Here is a 27,475-nt window from a genome sequence, read left to right on the forward strand (position 1 = left end):
AATAAACAATCGAACGAAAAGAAGGAATAGATATAAATAGTAGCCCGTAAACCCTTGTATAATTTCAAACTTTTAATCCAATTAAAACTATACAAAATTTAGACTAATGCCAATTATTTATTAATTTAGCGGTACCCCCCAGAGGTACCAGTTCCGAAAGACGTGAAATATCACCAAAAGAGGGTTAAAGGAACTACCAGACAATAACGAAATCAAAATAAATTAAAATAAAATAGACTGACCATCATGCCCCATATCGACGGACCACGAGGCCAATAATGGTCATGGAATCGCTGCATTTCAATCGCTATACAAATCATCGCCATGGTGAAAAGATCGAAGTACCAATTCACCCTCCCTCCTCCGATCGATCCACCAATGCAGAAGATTTGTACAGCGGTGGTCCTTATGCAGCGAAAAATAAAATATAGAACAGACAGCACTCTAGAGCAGAGCCACACCACTGACGTACTGTAAGCTTCTTCTTCTTTGGTCCTTAGCTGGCAGCTGGGGGAGGCGGTTGGCCACGCAACCAGTATGCTGCTGTAGGTGCCGCAGGGTTTCGGACTTGCTCTGTGATGTTCTTCCATACCTTACGATCCATGGCTTCAGTCCTGGCCTGGTTAAGGTCGAGACGTCGGCTCTTCAAGTCATCTTCCACTTGCTTGGCCCACGTTTTCCTAGGCGCGGTCCGTTGGATGCTCCATTGGGTGGGTCGTTGTCTCCAAAGGAGTGTGGATGGTATTCTGTTCGTGCCCATTCTACATACGTGGCCAAACCATCTGAGCCTTCGCTTCTGGATTTGGTCGGCAATGGTTGGTTGCTGTTGGCATCTGGCGCGGATGGTATCATTAGTGATGCGGTCGCGAAGAGAGATGCCCAAGATCTGCCGCAGGCATCGCATTTGGAATACCTCAAGTTTGTTCAAATCTAACTTGAGACAAATCCATGTTTCCGATCCGTAAAGAAGAATGGGCAGGATCAAAGTCCGGAAGAGTCGGATTTTAGTCTTTGTGGAAATGTTGGTCCTCTTCCACAGACACCATTTGAGCGAGGCGAACGCAGTGGCCGCCTGTCCAATTCTGCTGTGAATTTCCATGGTGGATGCAACTTTCTTCTCCTGGACCAGCGACCCAAGGTATTTAAAGTCCTGCACTTGCTCGATCTGGACGCCTTCGAGATAGATGGTGGCTTGCGACCCATCTGTTGTCAGGGCCTTTGTCTTACCAGCATTGATCTTCAAACCGTATGGCCGGGCAATGCGGGCAATGTCGTAGAGGATTTCCGTGGCTTCAGCGTCGTTACCGGCAAGGATAGCACTATCATCAGCAAACATCAGGTCAGTCACATAGTGATCCTTGTCATATCGTATGCCCTGTCTGTTTCTGAATGCTTGCCTCATAATGGCGTCGACCACGATGTTGAAAAGCAACGGGGAGGCTACATCCCCTTGGCGGACTCCAGTTTGGATGGTAAATTCCTCAGATAAATCGTTTTGGATGCGCACCTGGCTGGTTAAACCGTTGTATGCAGTTTGGAGGAGTGTGATGACTTTTGTGATGACTGTAAGCTAATCAGCTTATATAGAAGAAAAAGGAAAATAGATGGTGGCACAGGTGTTGCTATATTAGCATATCGACCCATTACTGCTGAATTATATTAAATGTTGACAAAAGTTAAATTATGATAAAATAAATAAATAAATAAGCATTCATTAGAGGCAGCATCTTGCAATTCCTCCATATGAAGCCGAAATACATACTATCATTGAATTATATTAAATAAAGTTAAATTATAATGAAATAAAGAAATAAATAATTAAGTAATAAATAAAACTATAAAAAAGTAAAAAATAATAAATAATAAACTTTTCACCATGGCAATGATTTGTATAGCGATTTGAAATGCAGTGATTCCATGACCATTATTGGCCTCGTGGTCCTCTGTCGATATGGGGCATGATGGTCCGTCTATTTTATTTTAATTTATTTTGATTTCGTTATTGTCTGGTAGTTCCTTTAACCCTCTTTTGGTGATATTTCACGTCTTTCGGAACTGGTACCTCTGGGGGGTACCGCTAAATTAATAAATAATTGGCATTAGTCTTAATTTTGTATAGTTTTAATTGGATTAAAAGTTCGAAATTATACAAGGGTTTACGGACTACTATTTATATCTATTCCTTCTTTTCGTTCGATTGTTTATTTGGGTTATGTTTATGTTAATTTTCGCTCTACAGTTTTTGTCATACTACTGGCTTATGTTTTGTTTTATTTTATTTAATTTAACATATTGGATATATATATATATATATATATATATATATATTAGCTGTTATATATATATATATAACAGGTAATGCTTTTTGAATACAATCTTACCTGATATCAGATGTCTGACTTAAAGGATTTCTATTTCCACAAGAATCTTGTCTTTTCCCAACTGTATCCCAAAAAGACTGGGTAGATTTCATCTGCTGGGCTATGCCCCTGTTACAACATTAAACAGTATTGTTATAATAAAGTGTAAATGATATTGGATTTAATACAAAAAATTATAAAAAAAAAGGGAAAAAAACGTGAATAGTCTCTTGCAAAACTTCGGCATTCGCTACAATTTTAATGAATGGTGTTTATTTATAGACTTTTCAAAGTTTAAAAACAATTTTCGAGGTAGAAAGAGTAAGCTTATCTGCGAAAAGATCTAAACCTCCCAAACACTTCATAGTTCATTTCACAAATATATGTGGTCTCAGTTTTAATCTCAATGATGTCCATTTCCACTTAGTCTGCCAAACCCCATGTACTTTTTATGACAGAATCTCAGTTATCGGGTGATTCAACCACTGCTCATCTCCGTTGCACAAATTATTTGCTGCGCGACTCCTTTCGGCCCAAAGGTAGTACTTGTGCATATGTCCATTTCAATATTCCCTGTCAGAGATTTGGTAATTTGGAATCTTCTCTTTTCGATCTTCTCTGGCTTAAAATCTTTCTACCTCATTGTGTCAAATTCATCTGTTGCCTTGATCATTCTCCCAAATCCACTAATCACTTGGAACTCTTTGACTTCCTCTCTTTGCAACTTGACTTTCTCCAGTCCAACCTTCCTAACAGTGAGGTAATTTTCCTTTGTGATTTTAATGTTCACAACTCCAGCTGGCTTCCATTTTCTAGTCACACAGACCCAGACGGTCAAGATGCTTAGGCTTTTCTAATTACTAATGACCTCACACAAATTGTTCATTTACATACCAGAATACTGCACAATACTAAGTATACAGCAAACACGCTTGATCTTTTTCTCACAAACAATCCTGAGTACACGGTCGAAGTGAGTGATCACTTAGGCACCTCAGATCACAATTTAGTGATTGTCTCTTCTCCAATGGAGCCTTTATCTCATGGCTATTCCCAACCTCGTGTTCTTTGGCATTACAAGAATGCAAAGCTTCTGATGTCAACGTTTGCTCAGATCGTGTCAGTGAAACTATTCCTGTAGGAATGGAATCTTTTATTCCACACCCCACTTTAAAATTTCGTCCTTTATCTAAACCTTGGTTTTCTAATAAATGTGCTAAGGCTATTCAAGAGAAGAAAGTTGCATATCGTAATTGGCTTGTTTCCAATTTTTCAGTTTCATTTTCTGCCTACACCAAAGCTCACAATAATTGTAAAGCAGTTTTTAATCAGTCTAAACTAGATTTTGAACAGGCTAAGAGTAGAAAACTCACCTCTTGCCCTAATGGTAGCCAAGCATTCCGGTTTCTTGCCAAAGCTACTGGCTGCAACTTTTGCCCATCTCTGCTCCCACCTCTGTCAAAACTCTACCTCATTGTGTCAAATTCATCTGTTGTCTCTATCATTCTCCCAACTCCACTAATCAAAACTCACGTATTAATGATCTTGGTAAAACATCTCCCACCATTCCTAACATGCTCCATTCAATGACTCCCGTGGTCTTCCGTCAAAAGGATGTCCAAAGGATTTTGACAAATCTTGATGCTAAGAAAGCTCCAGGTCCTGATGGTATTTCTCCACTTGTTCTCAAAACTTACTGTTCTTTGGCACCCTTTTTCACTTTCTTATTCCAAAGGTGTTTTTTCCTCTGCTTGGAAATTTGCTGATATCCAGTCAGTTCCTAAAAAGGGCGACAAATCCCTCCCATCCAATTATTGTCCCATTGCAATTACTTCTCTTTCTAAAGTAATGGATAAATCAATTAACCGCCAACTGAAAATACCTAGAAACCTTCCATCTGATCAATGATCGCCAGTATGGATGCCATCTTTGTCGATCCACTGGTGATATTCTGGCTTATTTTACCCATTTACGGTCAAATTCGATGGAAAAGTTCAGAGAAAAACAAGCAGTTGCTCTTGATATCTCAAAGGCTTTCGATCATGTTTCGCATAAAGGCCTTCTAAACAAGCTTCCATCTTATGGTTTGCCAACTGTTTTTTGTAATTGGTTATCCAGTTTTCTCTATGACCGCTCACTAAGGGTGATAGTAGATGGCTCTGTCTTCTAACTGACAGGAAATCCCGTTCAATTTGTACAGAGTGAATAGCTGTTCACTCTGTACAAATCGCAAATCTGCCCTACCATAGAATATTGTTCCCACATCTGGGCTGGTGTTCCCCAAAACCCCTCTCTCTCAGGCTTCTAGATTCCATTCAGAAGAGGTCAGTTAGGTTAAATAATGGCTCATCTCTAACAGAGTCTCTCCCTCTCTGTCTCATAGATGTACTGTTTCTGCTGCATACCTTTTCTACAGATACTTCCATGAGCACTGTTCTTCTGAATTGGCTTCTATAATTCCTGCTCTATCTTTCAAAACAGTCTGAACACGTGCCACCACCAGCCAACATCTATTCACTGTCGAACTGCAAACTCACAGAACCAACTTTTCATCTTCCTCATTTATTCATTCAATGAATAAATTTTCTGCCGTTTTCTGGAACAACCTTCCTTCACACATATTTCCTGAAAATTACAGTCTACAGAAGTTCAAGTCTAATGCCAACAAAAATCTTTCCTTTTCTCAACCTCCAACCCATGCACGGTACTAAGTACTATAAATTCTAATACCTCTCTCCTGTTTGGGGTTTCCATTAAAAAAAAAAAAAAAACCTTGTTGTGAAGGCATTCACAATATGAGATATAACAAGCACAATTCCATTTCATCCACTTTGATGATTTACTGTGAACTAAAATGATACTATGAACTAACTTGTTAGATTAGTGAGTTTTCTGTAGTTACGCTTTTAGCCCTAAAGCCTTTTTGGTGGTATTCACAGCAACAATTAAGTGGCATTGGCATGCGTGGTGTTGAGCTAAAGACGGCAGCAGCAGAAAAGTTTGGAAAGTATGTGAAGCTACAAAGTTTACTTTCAGGTCAGGATGGCTGAGGCAATTTAGACAAGGGTAGTCAACGGTAGAAATGCATACAAGTTTATTGATAATGTATTGTTTGCTTCTGATCGGCAAATTTCATCTTGATTTTCTCCAATTTATCTACATGTCTTTTCTCATCACTGGGCACAGTTCCATCAAATTGAAATTTGTTCAGTTCAGTTTAGAAAATAATGACATTTGCCTTTGTCAGCAGCGAGAAGACTGGGCACATGTTATCTTTCACTGCCCTTATTATTGTGACTTTAGAAATTCTCTACTGGAAAAAGTTCCGCAGTTCTTGTCTGACAATGTAAAAGCTTTCACTGTCTCCTATTTCAACTATTTTCTGTTGACGTTTTAAAAAGAAGGCAGTTACTGACAACTTACACAATGAGTTCCAATGACACATCATTATGAATGGATGCTTTCTTTTTTCATCCCTCTTGCCTTTCAGAATTAATCTTTAGTAGCTGAAATTCAAGAAGCCTTCAGTGACTTTTTTTTTTTTTTTTTCCCTCCAGTATGGGCAACTAGAGAAATCTGCTGGCACCTACTGATTTCGCACCGCCTTCGGTGAGTGCGGGATCGGCTCCTTTTTGGGCTGTTAAGGTTAATACAGGCCAACCTCTTCATGCTGAGAATGGGTATCACTTTGCTGCTGCTTGGTTAAAGTGGCACATACAAACCATATGTGATTGCCATTTGGCGAAACTACAGTATTCTGTAAACAATACGATGATAACTGGTGGAGTTGAAATCTGTTCCAGGTGCAGTTGCTACACTGAATAGTTACATGAATACACTGAACAGTTACATGCATACACGCATATGTGTTTTTCATTAGTCTGAGTGTTTTATTGTTATTTATGAATTTGTATGAGATGGTCTATAATCAAGGGTTTCCCTGTAGAACTGGATTGTATAAGAAAAATGTTTGCATATATGTATATTTGTGTATTGGTTAATAAAAAAAAAAAAAAAAATTGTAGGATTTAGATAAAGTTACAATATCACTAATGGAAAAATTTGTCGTAAAGCCAAAACTTGATAGTTTCTTCAAACCTGTATTATTACATTCAAAAACAAGTACAATTTCTGAGTCTTCTATCAATGGATAAATGTATTGTCTTTTTATAGTTTTTAAATAAAGGCTCTACACTGATATTTTTTTAATTATTTAAGTCAGCACTACCTACATCATTAAATTTTCCATTTATTTGTGTTCTTAGGTTTTTTTTTGTCATTTTGCCTTTTGCTCCACTAATCTAGATTTCTTAATCCAGATGACCCCCTCCCCCCAATTAATCCAGATTAGCAAGGGTTTAACTATATTACTGTTTCCTATATTTACTTAATAATATAATAAAGAAAAGAAAAAAGAGGGAGAGTACAAAAAGACAAAGATTGGTGGCTGCAATTACCAACTGCATGTTGCCAAAATATAACAAAATTGAAATGTATGAATTAAGAATATGTTAGTAGAATGGCCATACCATACTATCCCTTTTTCCAAATATCTTTAAATGTAGCTTGGCTATTCTACTAATACATTCTTAATTTATACATTTCAATTCTATATGTATATTTAATTTTATTTATTTATCCCCCACCACCAAATGTAATTCTCAAGAATTGAAGTGCATTTATTAAATTATATTTTGAAAACCATTCTTTATCTTGGTTTCCCACCTCACAGTGAGCCCGTTCCGTTTGGTCTGCACATCAAAATGACGTACTCATGTTTAATCCATGGTGATGAAATAAAATAAAATGTCCTTAAGGTCAAAACTGTCATTTAATGAAAATGACCTGCTTTTTTCTTGTGTCAACACTTGCAGTAGCTATCTTACATTTATGTAATGTTATCTACAGGCATACCTCGAATAACGAATAGGATGCGTTCCACGAAATTACTTCGTTAAGCGAAACTTCGTTTTCAGAGGTAAAAATACTATGGCCAGAATAGGGATACGTTCCTACGTAAAGAAAATGAAAAGCTTTTTTTTCGAACAAAGAAAAGTTTTATTAAATAAACATTCAACTTACATATAAAGTGAAATCACATTTTAAAATATGAGTCTAAAGTTGATTGCTTATGCTTTTTTTTTCTTTCATTTAACAATTGCCTATACGGAGTTATTGCATTTAACACTGATCGCTTAACAATAAAACTTCTTCCTAAATCAGGATCATTTTCACTAAAAAAATTTAAACGTTTTCAATGTCATTTAAGCAGCTTTTTAAATCTTTGTTTGTTAACACTTTTTCGGCAGGAACTTCTTTAACTTCGTCTTCATTATCTTTGTCTTCGTTGCTAACAAGGTTTTCTAAATCTTCCACTGAAAAACCATCATCTTCTGCATTCAATAAATTTCGAACATCCTCTTCATCGACATTTTCGAAACCTATTGATTGAGCCATCTGGATAACTTCATTTCTAATTTCTTGGATGCTATTTTCTTCTTCTAGTACAACTTCTGGCCATATTTTGCGCCAAACTCCATTTAAGCATTTCTTAGTGTCTTCTTTCCAAGAACTATCAATGTTTTCAATTGCCTTTTTAATGATGTAGTTTTTCCAAAAAGTTTTAACTGTCATTTCCTCTTTATCCTCTAGTTCAGTTAAATTGCTTAATGTTCGACGCAGATAATAAGCTTTAAATGATGCTATCACTCCCTTGATCCAATGGTTGAATCAGAGAAGTTGTGTTTGCTGGAAGAAACACAACTTTGACAGGAATGCATGTGTCCAACGTGTTAAGATCAGTAGGATGTCCCGGAGCATTGGCTAACAACAAAAGAGCTTTTTCTTCCAAGTTGTTTTTTTGACAATACCGTTTTACTTCAGGACAAAAGTGGTTAACAAACCAATCAGTAAATAACTCCTTGGTAACCCACGCTTTTCTATTTGCTTTCCATATTACAGGTAAATTCATTTTTATGTTACCTTTTAACGCCCTCGGATTTTCTGAATGGTAAACTAATAACAATTTTAATTTATAATCGCCAGAGGCATTTGATCGAAAGTGTAACATTAAACGGTCTTTAGCTGCTTTGAACCCAGCAGCTGGTTTTTCTTCAATAGAAATAAAACTTTTTGTTGGTAGCCGTTTCCAGAACAAACCGCTTTCGTCAACACTGAACACCAAATTTGGTGGAAAATTTTCACGTTCAATTATTTCCTTTAGTTTTTCTGAAAACTTATTTGCGGCTTCTCCTGTTAATTTTACACTATGAACCCTGGCCCATTTTTTAAATTTCTCGAACCAACCACGAGAAGCCCAAAAGGTTTCCGTAATTTCGTCAGTTTGTTTAGATTTCAGGTGATTAAACTGGAATATTTTTTTTATGTTAAATGGGGCTTGAAATTGCGGACTTCGTTATATCGAAGCTTCGTTATCAGAGGTAACGTTAACCGAGGTATGCCTGTATTTGCAAACCTTTATCAATTATCTATTTAAAGACACACACACACTAGAAAAATCAAAATTTGGAATATCACTCTAAGATCTATATTAACAGCGTAGCAGGTACCTAAATTATTAGGTGCTAAGACACCTAATTGTTGTCAAAAAAAAAAAAAAAAAAAAAAAAGTGTGACAGATGACAATTTTGGTATTTCTCAATTACTGCATTATTAATCATTTTGCTAATGAAGAAGTATGGTCATAAATAAATAAAAACACTTTCATTTATGTAATAATTAAAAATATGAATTTAAAATTAGCAGGGCCTTTCTGACTTATTCTGGCAGCATGCTATTGTAAGATGTTTTAGGAGCAGCTCAAATTATTGATGTAAACTGGCTTATATAAACAATTCAAGCACCAATACCAATGAATGTGGAATTTCATTTCCATAAGGGAAAAGTTCTGGAAAAGTTCCAACATAAACAACTTCGGTGCGAATTATAAAGAATGCATTCGTTTTATTTTCACAAGTGCAGCTCTCAACTAACCTTAGCAGCACAAGGCTTCTTCTCATGGCAACAAATTATATCACAAGAATTGTCACTCCAAGAAAAGAGGTGAATTTAAACAAAAAACAATGCAAGTCTCAATGGTGTTATTTTAAATAAAATTATTTAAAACTAAGTTTTAAATGTAAAAAAAAAAAAAAAAAAGGAATGGTCACAGTTGTATTCATAAGAAACTGAAATGTAGGTTCATATCAAAATGAGAACAATTTTGGATTATTTTTTGTTTGGAGAAGGTTTTAAAAACATTGAACCTTCAGGGACAATGCAGTAGTGTGACAGCCAAGACAAGCCTGCTGGCAGGTTAACTGCACCTGCGCTTGAAAGGCAATATCTTAATTCACTGCAAGTCAAAATTCCAACTCTTTAAAATACCTATCATAGATAATTTTTATAATCCAGTAATGGAAAATAATTTTACAATGATAAAATTTTAGGCTGTGATCAAAATATTACCAAGGACACGTTGCTACTGGAAGTTTTTGACCAGGTGAAGAATTTATTGGCAAAATATTCTGGTGTCTGGCTTCTGGATTTTGTTTGCACAATATCCTCTTTGAATCCCTAAAATAGGAAAAGATTTAAAAATGTTTGATGCAAAAAAGATAAGAATATCATATTTCTGAAGAATATCACACTTTAGCATGTATGCCCTTAGCATTCTTACAATATCATAACTACTTATCCTATCATACAATTATTATAAATAATTTTATGATGAAAAGAATAGAACTGCAACAAATATTTCACATAAAAATTTAATCCATAAAAACACATTTCCAATGTATTATATAAATAGATAAATAGATAGGAGTTAACGTGTAATATGATTTTGGGAATTTTCAGCTCAGCAGATGTTTATCCAGTTCTATGGATGTCAAATTAGGGAGGTCGCCTCTCAATATAGAGCCTATGTTGGAATACTGATTGTGCAAAATGTTTGCAATTCTGCCCATATACCATAGGAACGAGTATATGATTGGTTTGGGTTTTTTTTTGGTTTTTTTTTAGGAGCATTAGCAACTAAGGCCATATTGCTCCGGGGATATGCGGTGGTCATTCCCTGACCTTTCCGCATCCTCCATATTTCGTGGTCACGGGCTCGAACCCCAGTCTAATCAAGAAGCGTGTGCTACGCACTGCTGCTCCTGCCCACCTGGCTACGGAGGCACCCCAAGACCTGGAGAGCCAGGGTACTAATGGTGCAGGCAATAGTGATTATAAGTAGCATAACCTTTTGGATAGAGTCAGCCTTTGTCTTGTTTCGCACCAAGCTGATGCACTGTAGCAAACAATTGGCAAAAAGATAAATTTGTAGATGAGGACCAAAGCCCTTCATTTGAGATCCCAGTCCATCCAATTTATTCTAGTTATCATAGCCATGTATTTTCTGATCTTTGAAGTAAATCACGTAAACCAAGCTGAGGGTTTAATGTCAAACAATATCAACTACAAAATCATTTTGTAGTTAACCAAGAAAAAGTCATTGACATTTTCTTGGTTTACCGGAAAATGTTCTTACAGCCCAAGCTAACTTGCAAAGTACAAATCAGAGATACAGCTAAAAGGTAAGCTTCGTGTCAATTACTGGGACTAGTTATTTGATTTGATTACAGTTTGATTGGGGTATTCTCAAGATTGTGGGTGGTGGCCCAGCATTGGAGCTTGCTAAGTGCTTGGTTAGCCCTGGTTTCTAATTGAGTGCTTGGTTAGCCCTGGTTTCTAACCAGGACTGCAAAGGGACTTTGTGCACTCAAGGTCCATCCCAAGCAGGGAACTAGTCCAAGACAATGGACCAGAAGAAAAGCCCCAAGGACTGGGCCCTGAGGCAATACAGAGTGACAAGCTTAGTGATCTGCTGGTATCTAGCTGTAATCATGACTTTTGTTTGGCTGAAATAAGAAGATGCGCATCTATACAGATTTCTAGGAAACTGGGCCACCAGAGCTGGTTGAAAGGACTTGTGGATTTTTTGTTCTACAAGCAGACACTTGAACTTGCAATTCTCTAATGCATTACTATCAAAGATGCACAAATGATGCTAAGCCGCCTTAAAACTTGGCATTTGTTTTTTTTATTCTTTAGCATGTGTTTATGGCAGACAGTCTTTTTAGAACTAATGCCAGTTTGCTTAATGTTAAACACTTGATCCCATTAAATAACTGCCCTCCTTAAGTGATTTAGAACAAAATCTTTATGCTATAAGAGAGCCTCCAAATGTAACTGTATAAGCAAGCAGGGCTTCAGTCCATATGTCAGTTCAGTCAGGAATTACAAGGCCTGCTGGGGTCCCCATGAGATTAACAAATGCATTGACAAATTCAAGTAATCAAAATGCATCAAACAATAGATATATCATAGACATGGTGCCACTCAGACATAAGGTATGTATAATTTGCTCTTATGATGAGAGCAACATATAGAGAAAGGGAGGACAGGATGGAGAAGAGTTATAATTTTAGTTAAGAGGCAAACTGACATTTTGTCAGTTTGGGATGACATAAGCTTTGATTTGATTTGATTTTTTATGGCGCACTGGCAGCTAAGGCCATAATGCGCCAAGTCAAATTTTAAAATGCTATTAAACATTTTGGTAGCGAAGGCTAATGTCAAACAATTATTGTGTTAAAAAGGTATAAAAGTAAAAGCACAAAACTTAGATCTTTGTATAAAAATTAATAAATTGTAAAAAGTTAAAAACGTCAGACATATTGTGTCTGTCACCTACAATCTGACTGAGTGTAAATGGCTCAGTCAAATTGTTAAAAGCGGTAAAATACAAGCGTCGTGCTTCTATAAAAACAGGACATTCTATTAAAATATGACGGACGGTTAAAATAACATTACATAACTCACACATAGGTGGGTCATCCGCCCTCAGCAAGTGGGAATGGGTTAGATGAGTATGACCTATGCGGAGCCGAGCAAGAACAACTTCCTCTCTTCGGACCCTGCGTAGACTGGACTGCCATTGCATAATTACAGGCTTGATGTGATGTAATTTATTTGTGGCCTGTCCATGCCAAGAATCTTGCCATTGGGAAAGCAGTTTAGAACGTATTATTTGCCTGTAGTCTGTATAGGGGACTGACAGGCAATGATTATCCAGGGAAATGGCTGATTTGGCAGCGGCATCAGCCGATTCATTTCCCCGGATCCCAATGTGGCTTGGGATCCAGCAAAAGCAAATATCGAATTCTAATTGCTTGAGAGAAAAAAGAATCTGCCGGATCCTGGACAGGATCGGATGAGGGTTAAAACCCACCGATACCAGAGCCTGTAACACGCTCGATGAATCGCAATAAAGATGACATAAGCACTATAAAAATAAAAACTAGAGTATAAAAGTGTTATAGGCCATATGACAGTGATGAGTATAATGAACAACTAAACAGACAAACAGCAGGCTAGTAAATATTTTTTTGTTCAATCCCTTAAGTTCTTTGATTTTAAAGTAATGCATTTTTTGATTAAAATTTTTTCTTCTTCATTTATTTGTCCCTTCGATATCAACATATTATTATTATTATTATTAATAGCCATATGGTGCAAGGAAGCCTGAGGCTTATGCTGCATCAGCCAAAAAAAATATTTCCCTATTACCCTGAGAGAGAGAAGTAGAAAGGAATCACCAAGAAAGAGAAGAATGATGATATCCATCTCAAGACCCTGGGTGTGCCAAGCCCATACTCACCAGATGTGATTCCAGATGTTGATTAGAACTTGTGGGTTGTTCACTCACACAGTAGCAAGAAGTTTTATGGATTTACTGTATAACTGTTTCCTATACCAGCACTGTTAGAGAAGCAATGAGAGAAAGCAATACTTGATTTGGTTGTTAGTTTTAACTATTCATGCATTAGGAATTTTCAGATAATGGAACAACCAGGCAGCAGTGATCAGCGTACTGATGTGGATCTACTTAATGCTATAAGTACCGTCAAAGGTAAAAGGGAGGTTTCTGCTTTTGTAAAAGTGACAATGGTCTCAGACAGTTTTTAAATTCTATTCAGAGAAAACAAATTATGATGTTACTAACTGCAATCTAAATGGGAAGCATTCAGTGGTGTAATCATAAAAGCCACTAGAGGCTTTCTATAATAAAATAAGATTCCATTCAAGGCTTAGACCTAAATGGATATCAGCTGAACTAGCAACAGAGAAGAAAAAATACATCAGAGGTGTATAAATTATCAGGGGATTCATAAACCTACAGGAAGCATAAACTAATCTCCCATCAAGTCATGAGAGAGGTAGGTAAGCTATGGCAGGTTATGAGAAGTCCAGAAAAAATGCAAAGGAAAAAAGTAGCAAAGACTTTTTACTTATGTTAATGCTAGAAGAAAACAGGGGGAAAAAAATCACATTAATCTACTAGATATGAATGATGTAACTGTTGATGATGGTGTTCAGGTTTCTAACACAAACTGAATAGATATTTTGCATCTACATTCGCACATCAAGAAATTGTTAGGGATCATCAAGGTGCCAGAAGTATATAAAATTCTAAGGGAGAGCTAAATGATTTGTGATAACAGAGAGGAAAGTGGAAAAGAAATTGAAGCTAAAAGTAAATAAGGAATGTGGAGCTAGTGGGAATCTACCCAACTGTGTTAAGCAAGGCAGCAAAACAGTTAAGTAAACTTTCAGCCATAATTATGAATGAATCCTTAGATTTAGAGAGAAGGGGGGGGATAGATAATTTTAAAACGGGTTTTCTGGGTACCAGTGTGGTGGGGAGAATTGCAACACCCAACATACTCTGGTTCAATCATGCTTTCATTCTCAGGGCATTTCATAAAAACAATGACAGTTACAAGTTTAATCGAAGTTTATTTTGCTTTTAAGTGACAAGATCCTGTACTAACTGCTCAGGCAATTAAAACAATGGATACATAAAATTCAATAAACTGGCTCTGCTCCCACAAAGAAGCCTGCAAGTAGAATAAGAAGTATCGCTACACCATAACACATTGCAGGTGTCAGGACAACTCTCATATGGAGTCCAAAGCATTCTGCATATATCATGCACTGTTGTTGAACTTAACCAAAAAGCTACAGTTATTTCAAGAATTAAAACCTCATGATCTCCTTACCTGTAAAAATTTTTTTGTCAAGAAATGCTAATTCAAATGAATTATTTTTATTTACAATCTATGAATGTATGAGGAAGCTCATTTTAATATCAGCGGTTTGTGAATTAACAAAAAAACTTTCTTTATTGGTTGAACAAAACCCCTCACCAATTCCACCAGCAACTATTGCACAATGACTGGAAAAGTGTGATGTGCAATTTCATCTCACAGCATTATCAGCCCATATGTTTTTAAAGACAATGGAAAGGTAACAACTGTGATGTCAGGCTGCTGTGCTGACATTATCATAAGTTTTTTTTTTTTTTTTTACTGATGCACTAATAGGTTTCCTCAAGTTAATGAGGCCACCTGTCATAACATCTTGTTGAAACCACCAATTATATTTCAGCAAGATGTTATGATATCTCATACACTACCATGGTATCGATGGACCCACCCAACTGCTTCTTCATAACCACATTGTCTTCAGGAATGGTGATATTTTTTAGACTCCAGTGTTCTCCCCAGAAAATTTTGCCAGTCAGGTGGCATTACGAAGTAATCAGATGGGGAAGTGTAATACTTCACAGTATTATAAAATTTTCTGTTATTTATAAATGTGACTTAAGCGATCTAGAGCAAAAATTAATAGCATAATTTAATGTTATATGTTCCTGTCACATTGATCTCGATCACATAGTATGTTCGAATTAATATTGATTGAGATCAGTGAGCAGTACCATACAGTACCATGAGAATCGCTTAAATTTTAGCCGGGTGGTGCACCCATTCGATAAGTCCTGGGAAAAACACTGGCTCCAATGTCTCCAGACCTGTCACAGAATGATTTTTTTTATTTTTAAAAGGTACTTAAAAAGCAAGGTGAACTATCGCCTATAACAACATTGAAGTGAAAGAAAGAATTCGTGAAGAAACAGCCAGAATTCCTCTGGAGATGAATATGCTATGCCACATCATGAGAAATGTGTGGAACGTTACAAGAATGCCTGGGCAGAGAGAGGTCACTTCAAGGATATCACACTCAAAAAACAAACATCATGTTATGTACTTTAAGGTGGTATATTTGTAATTTGGCAAATACAAATTCTTTATTTAATTAAGTTTTTAAAATTGCCTGTTTCCCCCTAAATCTGTACCTATATATTGGAATGTGAAAATGTCTGTTCTATTCATAGAGGTGGGGAGGAGGCAGTCAGATCAGAGGGCAAAGAGAGTAATTAAAAACCTTTAAGCTTGACTTCTGTTCCATCGAAAATTGAGTCAGTAGGTAAAGAAGTACTGCAGGATCACCTTGACAGGAATGCAAAAATTGTAGTGTGGATTTGTAATATCTTGTTGGACTAATTTGTTATAAGAAGTACAAGTCAAGGTATAAGATCTTCTAATTTATATTTATTATTATCAATTTATTTCTCTGTTGAAGAGACACCCCTGGGATAGCCATTGGCTAGAAGGGCGAGAGTTATATTTTAAGGTGTGAAGTGGACCCATGAGCAAAAGGTTACAAAGTCCATGGGAAGTTCACCCTGAAAGGTTGGTTGCATACAGAATTTTGGAATAGATGAGTAATTATGATTTTATAATAGAATATTTAAATTTTTGGCATCTTTGAACATCATAGAATATTTAAAATTTTAACATCCTAGGTTGGCATCTAGAATACCAAGAATATACAGGTAGCTCTCGACTTTACGAGTTAATTTGTTCCTAGTGTGCGCTCATAAAGCGAAAACTCATAAAGCGGGAATTTATTTCCAATAGACATAAGGCTAAAAATAGGGGTTACGTTCTCAACAATGAAATCAGTTAGCTAATTAGTTTACGTTTAAACAATGACTGATTTATTGAAAGAAATGTAAAATCAAGCAAATTATAATAATAGAGAAATTATTTATGACTTACAAATGTTAAAGAATGTTTATTCTTCATCATCATCATCGACTAAATGCACATTCGATCACTCATTATTGGCTCGGCACTTGTTCGTTTGTTGCACAAGGAGTCTTCTTCTTCAGAAATGTTTCAAGATAACCTTCTCTTTTAATTATCAATTTCATGATTGCATGCATAAGCATTTTTTAACGGCACACACAAATTGCAACTAACATGATTCGAGTGGAGTAACAAGTTTACGAAGCTTAAAAAAAAAAAAAGCAATGAAGAGAAGATTCTGAAAATTTATTTGTTTTTTATACGATTGAAGATTTCAGTAAAGGGCAAACACATTTCACCATAATAACGTAAAAAAACCACCAATTCCAGCTATCGGTATTTTCGCAAATGCAAGATGATCTGAGTTTACTACCCATTTATATTTATTATTATTAATAAATATAAACGGGTAGTAAACATCTTACTATTTCAATTTCAATATTTCATATTTCAATTTGCACTTTCCAATAAACTGGAAAGTGCAAATTGTTTTTATTGTCTTATGGTCGTGATCTCCAGAAATAGGCTTTAGAAAAATATCACAAAGGCGTTTAAAATTGATTCTTATAGAGGAACATATGATAACGATGAAAGTGTAGTGCATTTTAATGATTTGAATTGGTAACTAATATGATTTACAAACCACGCTCACGGCCTTTTATATGGCCTTAAGGTCACACTCGCGACCTTAAAAATGGCATTTTAGAGAGATAAATAGCTTAGTTATACATCGAAAATTTCAACTTCTGGGATCTGGAAACGAATTACCAAAAAACAATGTGTTATTGGGTTCACATTACGATATTTTAACAATAGGATGTCTCTGGAACTGATTAATATCATAATATCGTAAAGTGGGGTACACTATATTGTATAGCTATGCACGTGGTTTGGAATGTGGCATTTATGAATGTTTAATATTCATTTTTTTGCAATTAATGTTCATATTTTCGATTTTGTTGATACTTGGGGGAAAAAAAACTCGTAAACCCAGGAACTTGTAAAGTGAGAACTGCCTGTATAGTTAAAAGGGATAAAAATTAAATGCAGTTTTTGAGCTGAGTGGCTGTGCACTACAGTTACAGGAGACGATAGGAGTCAGCAAAGACTTGCAATCTGTAGTCTTTTTCATTACAGAGCTTTTCTGGTTCAATTCTTAGTTGATTGAAGAGTTCTATTGTGTTTGCTGGAAAAAAGTGACTTAGGCTGTCCAGGTTTTTTAAATTGTTTTGAAGAGAATGTCTTGTTTCAGCAATTCTGGTGGCTTCTCGACAAGAGTGAAACAAGCTATCAATACTGGGAGCATCTAATCTTCCTGTTAGCAGTTGGGCTATTGTGAAAATATTTCTAGTGTTAATTGTCTGTCTAGAGATAGTAAATGGGTGATTCGAGATCCTGTTCAGCCATCTCAAGAGCCAGTATTCAATACTTAGGAAAGCTTTCAGTTGCTCGGTGGGGCAGAGGACCATATCTGTGAAGCATACTGTGGGATGGGAAGTATACATTTCAAGATATACTTTTTAACAAGATCTGGATTTCTAATGTCAATTAACTCCTGTTTGGCAGCCCAGAGCACTGCATATGTTTTAATGCTTGTTTTAATGAATTTCAGGTCATTAGCATATGTAATAAAGTTGTCTTTATGGGATGCAAAAATGGTCCAGAGCTGCAGCAAATAAAAGTGAGGAGAGAATGCCTCTCTGTGGCACTCCCTGCAAAATGGAGTAGTGGGCAATAAAATCGTCATTATAGATGAGGCATCTTTCCTTCAGAATGTTACATAAAATCTTCAGGAGATTGCCTTATATTTTGAAGTAGAAAGATAAAATAAATTTATAGATTAGATTTGCGTCTGAATGCCATATCGTACCTAAACATCGTTGCTGACCAAGTGCATCCATTCATGTTGACAGTTTGTCCTCAGTCAGATGGTTACTTCCAGCAGGATAATGTGCAGGTGCACAAAGCCGAATCACTATGGAATGGTTCCAGGAACATGGCAATGACGTTTTCTTTGTTGCAGAGGCCCGCTCAGTTCGCAGATCTCAATCCTATTGAACATCTTTGGGATGAGCTGTAAGGGCTGTTTGCTGCAGGTCTACACCTCTGTCGAATCTCAAGGAACTGCCTGACACACTCATGTCTGCATGGTACTCCATTCCTGCACAATGTTTTCAGTATCTTGTTCAATCCATGCCTAGATGAATTCAGACTGTTTTGAAGGCTAATGGAGGCTCAACACACTACTAGGTAGGTGTACCTAATAAAGTGGCAGCACAGTATATATGTAAGGAGAAACCTTAGTGTGTATAATTTCATAAATATACAGGAAATACCTACGTTGATTACTGTAAGAATTTGATGTGGCTGCCTAATGCATTTTGTTCCATTTGATTTTAAGAGACCATCTACGTAATATTTAACGACATGACAAAAAAAATGAACTAAAGTAAAATAAAAAATAAAAAAACCACAAAATACATGAAATGGGATTACTTAAGAACTCAGTATTTTTAGATTTTTTACACTTGATTTCTCAATCATTCAAATCAGTGGTGAAGAAACAATAGCCCACAACTACAAATAAAACTAACTATATGAGGTGTGGCGACCAAGTTCCCATACTGGTGCTGTTATGGTCATGTTCAATGATTTTTAAAATAAACAGAAGTGGTATGTTGTAGTTCAAACTTCCTTCAACAGATGGTGGTACAGAGAATATGCTGTAGGCTGATAGGTTGTAAGCAACAACCAGTTTAATTAGTAGGATTAAAGTTCCATGTCATGATTTTGCAGTGGAGCAGCAAACAAATATCAAATTTTGCTTTAAACTAGGAAAAATAGTAGTATAGTAGTGGCATGTGATGCAAGAAAGCATGTGTATGAGCTTATGCAGCATCAGCCAAAAAAAAAAAAAAAAATATCACACCATTCCCTCCAAATGCCTGTCCAGTTCCTCAAATTTATTCAACCTATCAACTTCCACAACGACAGATGGAAGTTTGTTCCAGCAATTAACCACCCGCTGGCTAAAGGCAAATTTCCGCACATCTATTCTACATCTGTCCTTTCTTAATTTGAATTTATGCCCCCTTAGATTCGTTTTTTTAAAAGAGGATTCCCAGAAAGAATGTGGGGTTTTATAAAAAAGAGAAGACATGAAAATGAGGCTGAATGCAGTATGATGTGCATACTGAATGCAGTATGAAGGCAAATTTCCGCACGTCTATTCTACATCTGTCTTTCTTAATTTGAATTTATGCCCCCTTAGGTTCGTAATCTGAACAAGTGGAAGGATCCTATCAGAATTCAGTGTGCTCAACCCATTCAAGGACTTATACACCTCAATCAGATCACTGCGCAGGTGCCTAGTCTCCAGCCACTGCAATTTGCAGAACTTAAGCCTCTCTTGGTAAGAGGATCCCTTCATTCCCCTCACCAATCTTGTTGCCCTTCTCTGTAAACGCTCTAGTAAATCTACATCCTTCCTAAAAAGGCCTCCAGACCTGTACACAGTACTCGAGGCGTGGCCTGAGTACTGCATACTCGGGCCACGAGTACTGAGAAATGGAAGATCATTCTGTCGAAGAACATATTAACGATGAACCACCGATGAAAATAGAAGCGCTCATACAAATCGATCGTTTAAAAATGTTTTTCGCCGCTGAAGAAGATACTGAAGGACTTTCGATGGTTTCTTCACTCCAAACAAATGTTGAAAACAAAATTATCAGCCGGAAGAAGGTGCAGAAGAAAATAAGTGATTACTGTATGTATTTTTCTTAAGATAAAGTCATAATACATAGCACAATTGTATGTATATTATTTACAAAAATATTGTTCAAAATCTGTATATATTTTAATTTAATTTTACATTAAACGTTTAATGATTTTTCTTTCTTTCTTTTTTTTTTTTCTCCCTCAGACTTCTTGTTAGCGGACACCTCTCTAACGGACACATTCTCGTTCCCCATGGCTGTCCATTAAAGGGAAGTTTCACTGTATACAACTATATCTTCTTTTGCACCCTTAAAAGATGATAGCTGCCCTACAACATCAACTTTTGCCCTGGTAGACATAGGAAGCAAATTTTCCAGACAGTCAGTGACAACAGCTACCTCCTGTGGGAACAATCTACTTTGCCATGGAAGATCTTGTTGTCTTCTACTACACGAGTGTAATATCCAGTGTTGTGCTTGGCAGGTGATTGCTTTACAGCCCATCTTCTCAATTTCTTCGGGGGATTAAACCCTGTTCCTCAAGCCCTCATATCAGCCCATCAGAATTCTGACTTGGTGCCTAAGACTCTCACTCTCTACAATGATAAGAGTGTTGAAGTACTTTCTTAATATTATTAGATTGTAAAATGTGCTGAATTTTAAATAATTGCAGATTTTATGGTATAAAGTTTTTTTTTTTTTATTATAAGCAAAATTGTAATAATCAATTTGGTCAAAGCTTATTATTTTAAAAAGTTGCCTGGGAGAAATTACTATTTGTTCACCATAATTAATTAGTTTAGGAAGGTCAAGCAGCACCTAACATTTATACACTGGTTTTACCAAAAGAGTACTACAGTGAAGCAAGTACTTATATATTTAGTTCAAAATAAGCAAACAGTCACATATGAGTATGTGATTAATATATAATTATTTGATTATTATATATTATTTGATTATTATATATTATATTTAATATATAATTATATATATTATATATGATTAATTGTATAATTAATTTTTAAAGAACACTATTCTCAGAGCTCTCCTCATAATTCACTGTTAGTTGATAATATTATACTGGGAATACAGGCTGGCCTCGATTAACGCGATTAATTCATCCCACGAGCGCATCGCGCAAAACCGAAACGGGTTAATCAAATATACTAATCAATACGAAAAATTATAACTGGTCCTTGACCTTCTGGAATGTCCATAAAGAATTTTAAAAATACCTTTTAAATAACTTTAACTGTATACAATGTAAAAGATAATGAAAATAATTATGGGATTAAATGTTTATTGCATAAAACAGCGGTTCCCAAACTGTGCGCCGTGGAATATTTTAAATTTGAGGGATACACAGCAATACTCTACATCTGTCGGACACCGCACAAACTACTAGCTCGAGGTAGTTCAGTTTCAGCATTTCTTATTAAGTTGTTTGGACCTAACTACTAAACGGAACTGTTAGGTATTTCTTTTGGTCTGGGCGCACCTTGAAAAAATTACTGAGACACTAAGGGCACCATGAACCGAGAAAGTTTGGGTACTTCTGACATAAAATGCACATTGAAGAAATGACTGTTGCGGAAATATTTGAACAGTGTTGACTTTCTCTTTTCATCAATCAATTTCCGATAGCCGACAACAATCTTCTCTGGGCCCTGGCGAAATAAATATCGCAGAGAACCTCAAACCTTTTGTTTGAGGTTCTATGCGATACGAAAGATTATCTAATTCTTTTACCGTTATCTCCTTCGCGGTAACATTTTCATCTGGCTCATTTAAAAATTTGAATTTTTATGCAAGTGTGCATTGACTTTATTAGCAGGAGACAAACATGTAACACGTCTTCTTCTGATGGTTGATGGAACACACTGAGGCGGGTAGCAGGCAAACGTTTGTTTATTGACCGTACGACTCGCGGTAAGCTTAACGCGCAATTCAAATCTTTTTCAATTATCGCATAAAAAAAAAAAGATCGCGTTAACTGGAAATTTGCATCGTGTAAAGTGAAAAGTGGTATAATTTTTTTAAAAACCCTTAACTGAAAATCGCATTAATCGAACTCAGGTTATGCGAGGCCTGGCTGTATATAAATAACCTAAAGAGATCACAAACATTTATTCAAAAGAAAATTTCAGAACTATTAAACATGCTATAAATGCCTGCTAAAAAGATATGCAAGAGTTTGCTTCAATCAAAAAATTGAACTAACAAAAAAAAAAAAAAAAGAACTAACTGACAGGTAAAAACCTAAATGCCATATATGCCAGAATATTTAATTCTGGGAGCATATGGAATTGATACTCACACTGAGCTTTACATAAGTAAATATGCACTTTTGAAAGTTTCTCAGTGCAACCTACTAATATAAAATTACCTTGGCTTCTGATCTAGCCTAACTCAGCCAAAGCTTTACTTCTTATATTTTAACAAACCTAATCACTTTTTTCCCCTTTTTTGACCTCTAAGAAGTGACAGCTCCTAGGAGCTGTCACTGGATCTTGATTTAAATACTAGACTGCTTCATGTAACTAGGACATTACTTAACCATTATTACTTAACCTCATCATGCAACTTTTTTTTCAATTTTAAATGAAACAAGTTATTTTATATAGAAATTACCAAATGTATATTCAAGAAAAATGAAGTATTACATACCACAGAATTTTTGTTGTTACATTCTGGCATTTATTTTCCTCTTCCTTCATAATATCAATCAGGTGAGGCGTCTCTTCATCTGATACAGGAAGAAAATGCCAACCACCTTTACTAAATAGAGAGCTACATTCCTTTGATGGAGCAATTAATTCTTTTGCTGAAGCAGTTTCTTCCTCCTTGATCTATTTATTTGTGATGAATAAATATGAAAAGATGTTCAAATACATATTAGCCATACTAAAAGTGAATATTAGTATGTCATACACTGTGCTGCCACTTTATTAGGTACACCTCTGCTGTGTACCCAAATGGTTTGTCCCACAATGTTGCAAGTCACATGACCAGTTGTGGATATAAATGCAACAGATAAATGATACCTTTCTAGTATCAGTTAAGCGTACAAACCGTAGCAAGAATGGGGAAAAGGAGTGATCTAACTGACTTCGAAACGACACGCACAAAATTCAAATGTGCCATGGCCACGAATTTGGTGAAAACAACATGAATCCGCGGACCCATCATGTCTGACGACTACTGTGCAAGATGGTGGGGGCACTGTTATGGTGTGGGGAATGTTTTCTTGGCACACGTTGAGTCCATTTATACCCATAAATTCATGTCTGAATGCCACATCGTACCGAAACATTGTTGCTGACCAAATGCATCCGTTCATGTTGATAGTTTATCCTCAGTCAGATGATTATTTCCAGAAGGATAATGCGCTGGTGCACAAAGCCCGAATCACTATGGCATGATTCCATCCAGGAACATGACAATGACTTTTCTTTGCTGCAGTAGCCCGCTCAGTCCTCAGGTCTCAATCCTATTGAACATCTTTGGGATGAGCTGGAAAGGGCTGTTCGCTGCAGGCCTACACCTCCGTCGAATCTCAAGGAACTGTGTGACATACTCAGTGTCTGCAAGGTACTCCATTCCCGCGCAACATTTTCAACATCTTGTTCAATCTATGTGTAGATGAATTCAGGCTGTTTAGAAGGCTCAAGGAGGCTCAACATGCTACTAGGTAGGTAGGTGTACCTAATAAAGTGGCAGCACAGTGTATATCCTGTTACATAAGATGAAATTTGAATGTCCAAAAATTAACTCTAAAATCACTGGTCAACTTATATGGTGGGTACAAAAGTTAGACTGTGAATTCAATATGCCTAATACATCAGTTTATAACAAACAATAGTGTTTACTAAAAGTAAACTTTTGAAATCGTCAATTTCCTATAGCAAATGCACTTCCATATTGAAGCACTGTTTACAGAAAAACCAACTTGCAGCACAGTACTAAACAAGGAATGGCTTGTGTATATAATCAAAGCCTCTCATGAACACATATAGTATCAAAAATATACTTGAAGGTTTTGGTTTCATGATCTACATGGAGTACTTATATTTACTGCTTCCTTTACAGTTTACTGTGCAATGTAATTAAATATCAATGTAAACTTTTAAGAGTAGAAATAATTAAATTTAATTAAATAAAGATTATATTGATTTTTAGGTTTTAATGTAATACACCAACAAGCACAATGCAATAGTAACTGTAAAGGGTGGGGGGGGGAAGAGACTGACTTGTAAAGCAAATACACAACTAAGAATTTTCCAGGCAAAGAACAGAAGTTGACTTATGCACTATGTCAACTTATGTTGGAATATACAGTAATTTAAATTTGCAAAGGCATCAACAAGAACAATTAAGCATTAATATTTAATGATTATATAATAGTACACAAACAGTTGTAAAGAATAAAACATGCATAATGTTCAAATACCACATGCATAGCAAATATATGCTAAACAGTTACAGATAAATTTAATTTGGATATTAAAAAATTTTAATACCTAAATTATATTTTTAATACAGATAGGGCAATCAACTTGAGTGGGCATAAGCATTGTGGATTCATTCATCATATTGTATGCATGTGTGTGTTTCTGATAAGAAGTTCACAGTACAATTACTAGAAATAGCAACACAGTAAAAGTAATAATTTTGAATTAAGTTTCTTCATAAAGCAATGGAATATACCTTAACACAAGTGTGACCTACCTGCAATGCACATACCACTTGTGGCTGGCACCTCCAAGAGTCAAAGTCTTGGTGCTGTATAGTAATGTCAGCACAAGAAAGTAATTAATATACCAATTAACTTGTATTCACATATGGATTTATTTTTTTTTTCTGGAAATTACCAATCAAAATGTAAACAGTGACAATAATTCATATATGAAACTTTCATTGAGGAGAATTTTATATTTATTTAGCCAAAATTAAAAATTAATTTTCCCCATCCTTCTACCTGTTTCCCTCCAGTCTCCCCCCACTCTAACTAAACCGACTGAGTATGCCCGTAACAATGCCACCAAATACTAATCGGCGTCGAAAAATTCAATTGCTTTATCGTAAACCTCTTTCGGCCTTTCCAAATTCTAGTGGTCACCCCCCCCTTTATAGACCATGGAAAATAGGTGGCGGGACTTACCAAAGTACTTAATAATCTACTGGGTGCCTGACCTGCCTCCTTGTGGAAAAGTGTGGGTCCTAATAGGAATTCAAAGGCTAAATGGTCACAGAAACAACAGAACTTAACACTACACAACAAATCACTCCCGACACACTTTTTAAATCTCTGGCCTCCACAAAGTTCTGTGTCATTTACAAATAAAACAATGTGGAGATGGGGGAACTCCCCGGTGCCGTCAGACAACTAACACAATTTACACTTTACTTTGAAAAAATGTGACTTTGTGAATTCCTTTTATTCTACTTTCATTCATATATACATGAAAGAAAATTTATTATTAATGTACGCTGTATGTTACTTTCCTCTTGTCCAGATTAGGCGACTAATCTGGGCAAGAGGAAGAATCCCATCAGCATTGAGCTTGCTCAAACCATTCAATGCATTACACACCTCAATCAGATCAACTCACAGACGCCTAGTCTACAGACACTGCAATTTACAAAACTTAAGTCTTTCTTTGTAAGAGAAACCCTTCGCTCCATTCACCAATCTCGTTGCCCTTCTCTGCCGTCAGACAACTAACAACTCGTTCGAGCAGCCCTACATCCTTCTTAAAATTAGGTCTCCAGACCTGTATACAGTACCCAAGGTGAGGCCTGACCATTGCCTTATACAAGGGGATAATCACCTCCTTATCCCTGCTAGAAAAATTACTGTATATCATTGATAAGACTCACATGAGCTACTCTTGCCTGCACTGCTCAGAAAACTTCATATCTGACTACACAATTACCCCAGATCTTTTTCATTCTCACCACCTGGAGTGTAGTACCAAACAGTTAATATATTACTCTGGAGTTACTGCTATCCATATGAAGTAATTTACATTTGTCAATGTTAAACTTCAGTTGCCACCTGTCAGCCCATCAGCTCAACTTTTCTAGATCCTGTTGCAGTAGCATACTGTCCATTAGTGTCATTAACAACCCTACCAACCTTCTTATCATCTGCAAAAGTGGACATTAAGCCTGATATACCTTCCTCAATATCATTGATAAATACAGAAAACAACAATAGTCCCAACACAGACACCACTAATAAATGTTCTAGTGGGGGACACCACTAATAAATGTACAGTGGAATGCAATGTGCTATCATCAGCAAAACTATGGATACGATTTCCAGTCAATGGAAGAAAGTCATTAATATACAAGAGGTAAAGAGTGAGGGAAAGAACTAAACCATGGGGGACACCAGCATTAGTGGAGAAGTTAGAAGACAGAGAGCCATCTACCATCAGTGAGTGATCAGAGAGAAAACTAGATAACCAATTACTAAAAACAGTTGTCAAACCATAAGATGGAAGCTTGTTAAGAAGACCTTTATGCCACACACGATCGAAAGCCTTTGAAATGTCAAGAGCAACTACTTGTGTTTCACCGAACCTTTCCATTGAATTAGTCCATAAATGGGTAACATAAGCCAGAATATCACAAGTGGATCGACACTGAAGGAATGCATACTGGCGATTGATGATCAGATGGAAAGTTTCTAGGTAGTTTAAGAGTTGGCAGTTAATTGATTTCTCCATTACTTTAGAAAGAGTAGAAGTAATTGCAATGGGACAATAATTGGATGGGAGGGATTTGTCACCCTTTTTAGGAACTGGCTGGATATGAGCCAATTTCCAAGCAGAAGGAAAAACATCTTTGGAACAAGAGTAGGTTCAGGAGCACAGATTTTGATAACAAGTGGAGAAATACCATCGGGACCTGGAGCTTTCTTAGCATCTAAGATTCGTCAAAATCCTTCTGACATCCTTTTGAGGGAAGACCATAGGAGGCATTGAATGGAGCGTGTTGGGAATAGTGGGAGGTGTTTTACCAAGATCATTAATACATGAGTTGGAAGAAAAATGGGATGCTAGCAGGTCAGCTTTATGCTTGGCTGAAGTGACAACAGAACCATCTGGTTTGGACAGAGGTGGGACCAGAGATGGGCAAAAGTTGTGGCCAATAGCTTTGGCAAGAGACCAGAGCTCAGCTACCATTAGAGCAAGAAGCAAGTTTCTACTCTTAGCCTGTTCAAACTCTAGTTTGGACTGATTAATAACTGCTTTACAATTGTAGCGAGCTTTGGTGTAGGCAGAAAATGAAACTGAAGAATTAGAAACAAGCCAATTACGATATGCAACATTCTTCTCTTGAACAGCCT

General features: G+C 36.4%; 1 protein-coding gene across 2 annotated transcripts in view; it reads right to left on the reverse strand.

The window, feature by feature from the left end:
* Positions 1-27,475, reverse strand: part of LOC150081538 (inhibitor of Bruton tyrosine kinase) — a 349,146-nt gene that overhangs the window by 37,348 nt on the left and 284,323 nt on the right. For both annotated transcript variants that reach the window (XM_090380069.1, XM_090380070.1), the window contains exons 21-23: positions 22,786-22,967; positions 9,828-9,935; positions 2,382-2,489 (exon numbers count right to left, since the gene is read on the reverse strand). In XM_090380069.1, coding sequence (XP_090236195.1) covers positions 2,382-2,489; positions 9,828-9,935; positions 22,786-22,967 — 398 coding nt within the window. The remainder of the gene's footprint in view (positions 1-2,381; positions 2,490-9,827; positions 9,936-22,785; positions 22,968-27,475) is intronic.

Source organism: Mastigoproctus giganteus, chromosome 8 (genome assembly GCF_048544385.1).
Source record: "Mastigoproctus giganteus isolate SK-2022 chromosome 8, ASM4854438v1, whole genome shotgun sequence".
NCBI lineage: Eukaryota > Metazoa > Arthropoda > Arachnida > Uropygi > Thelyphonidae > Mastigoproctus > Mastigoproctus giganteus.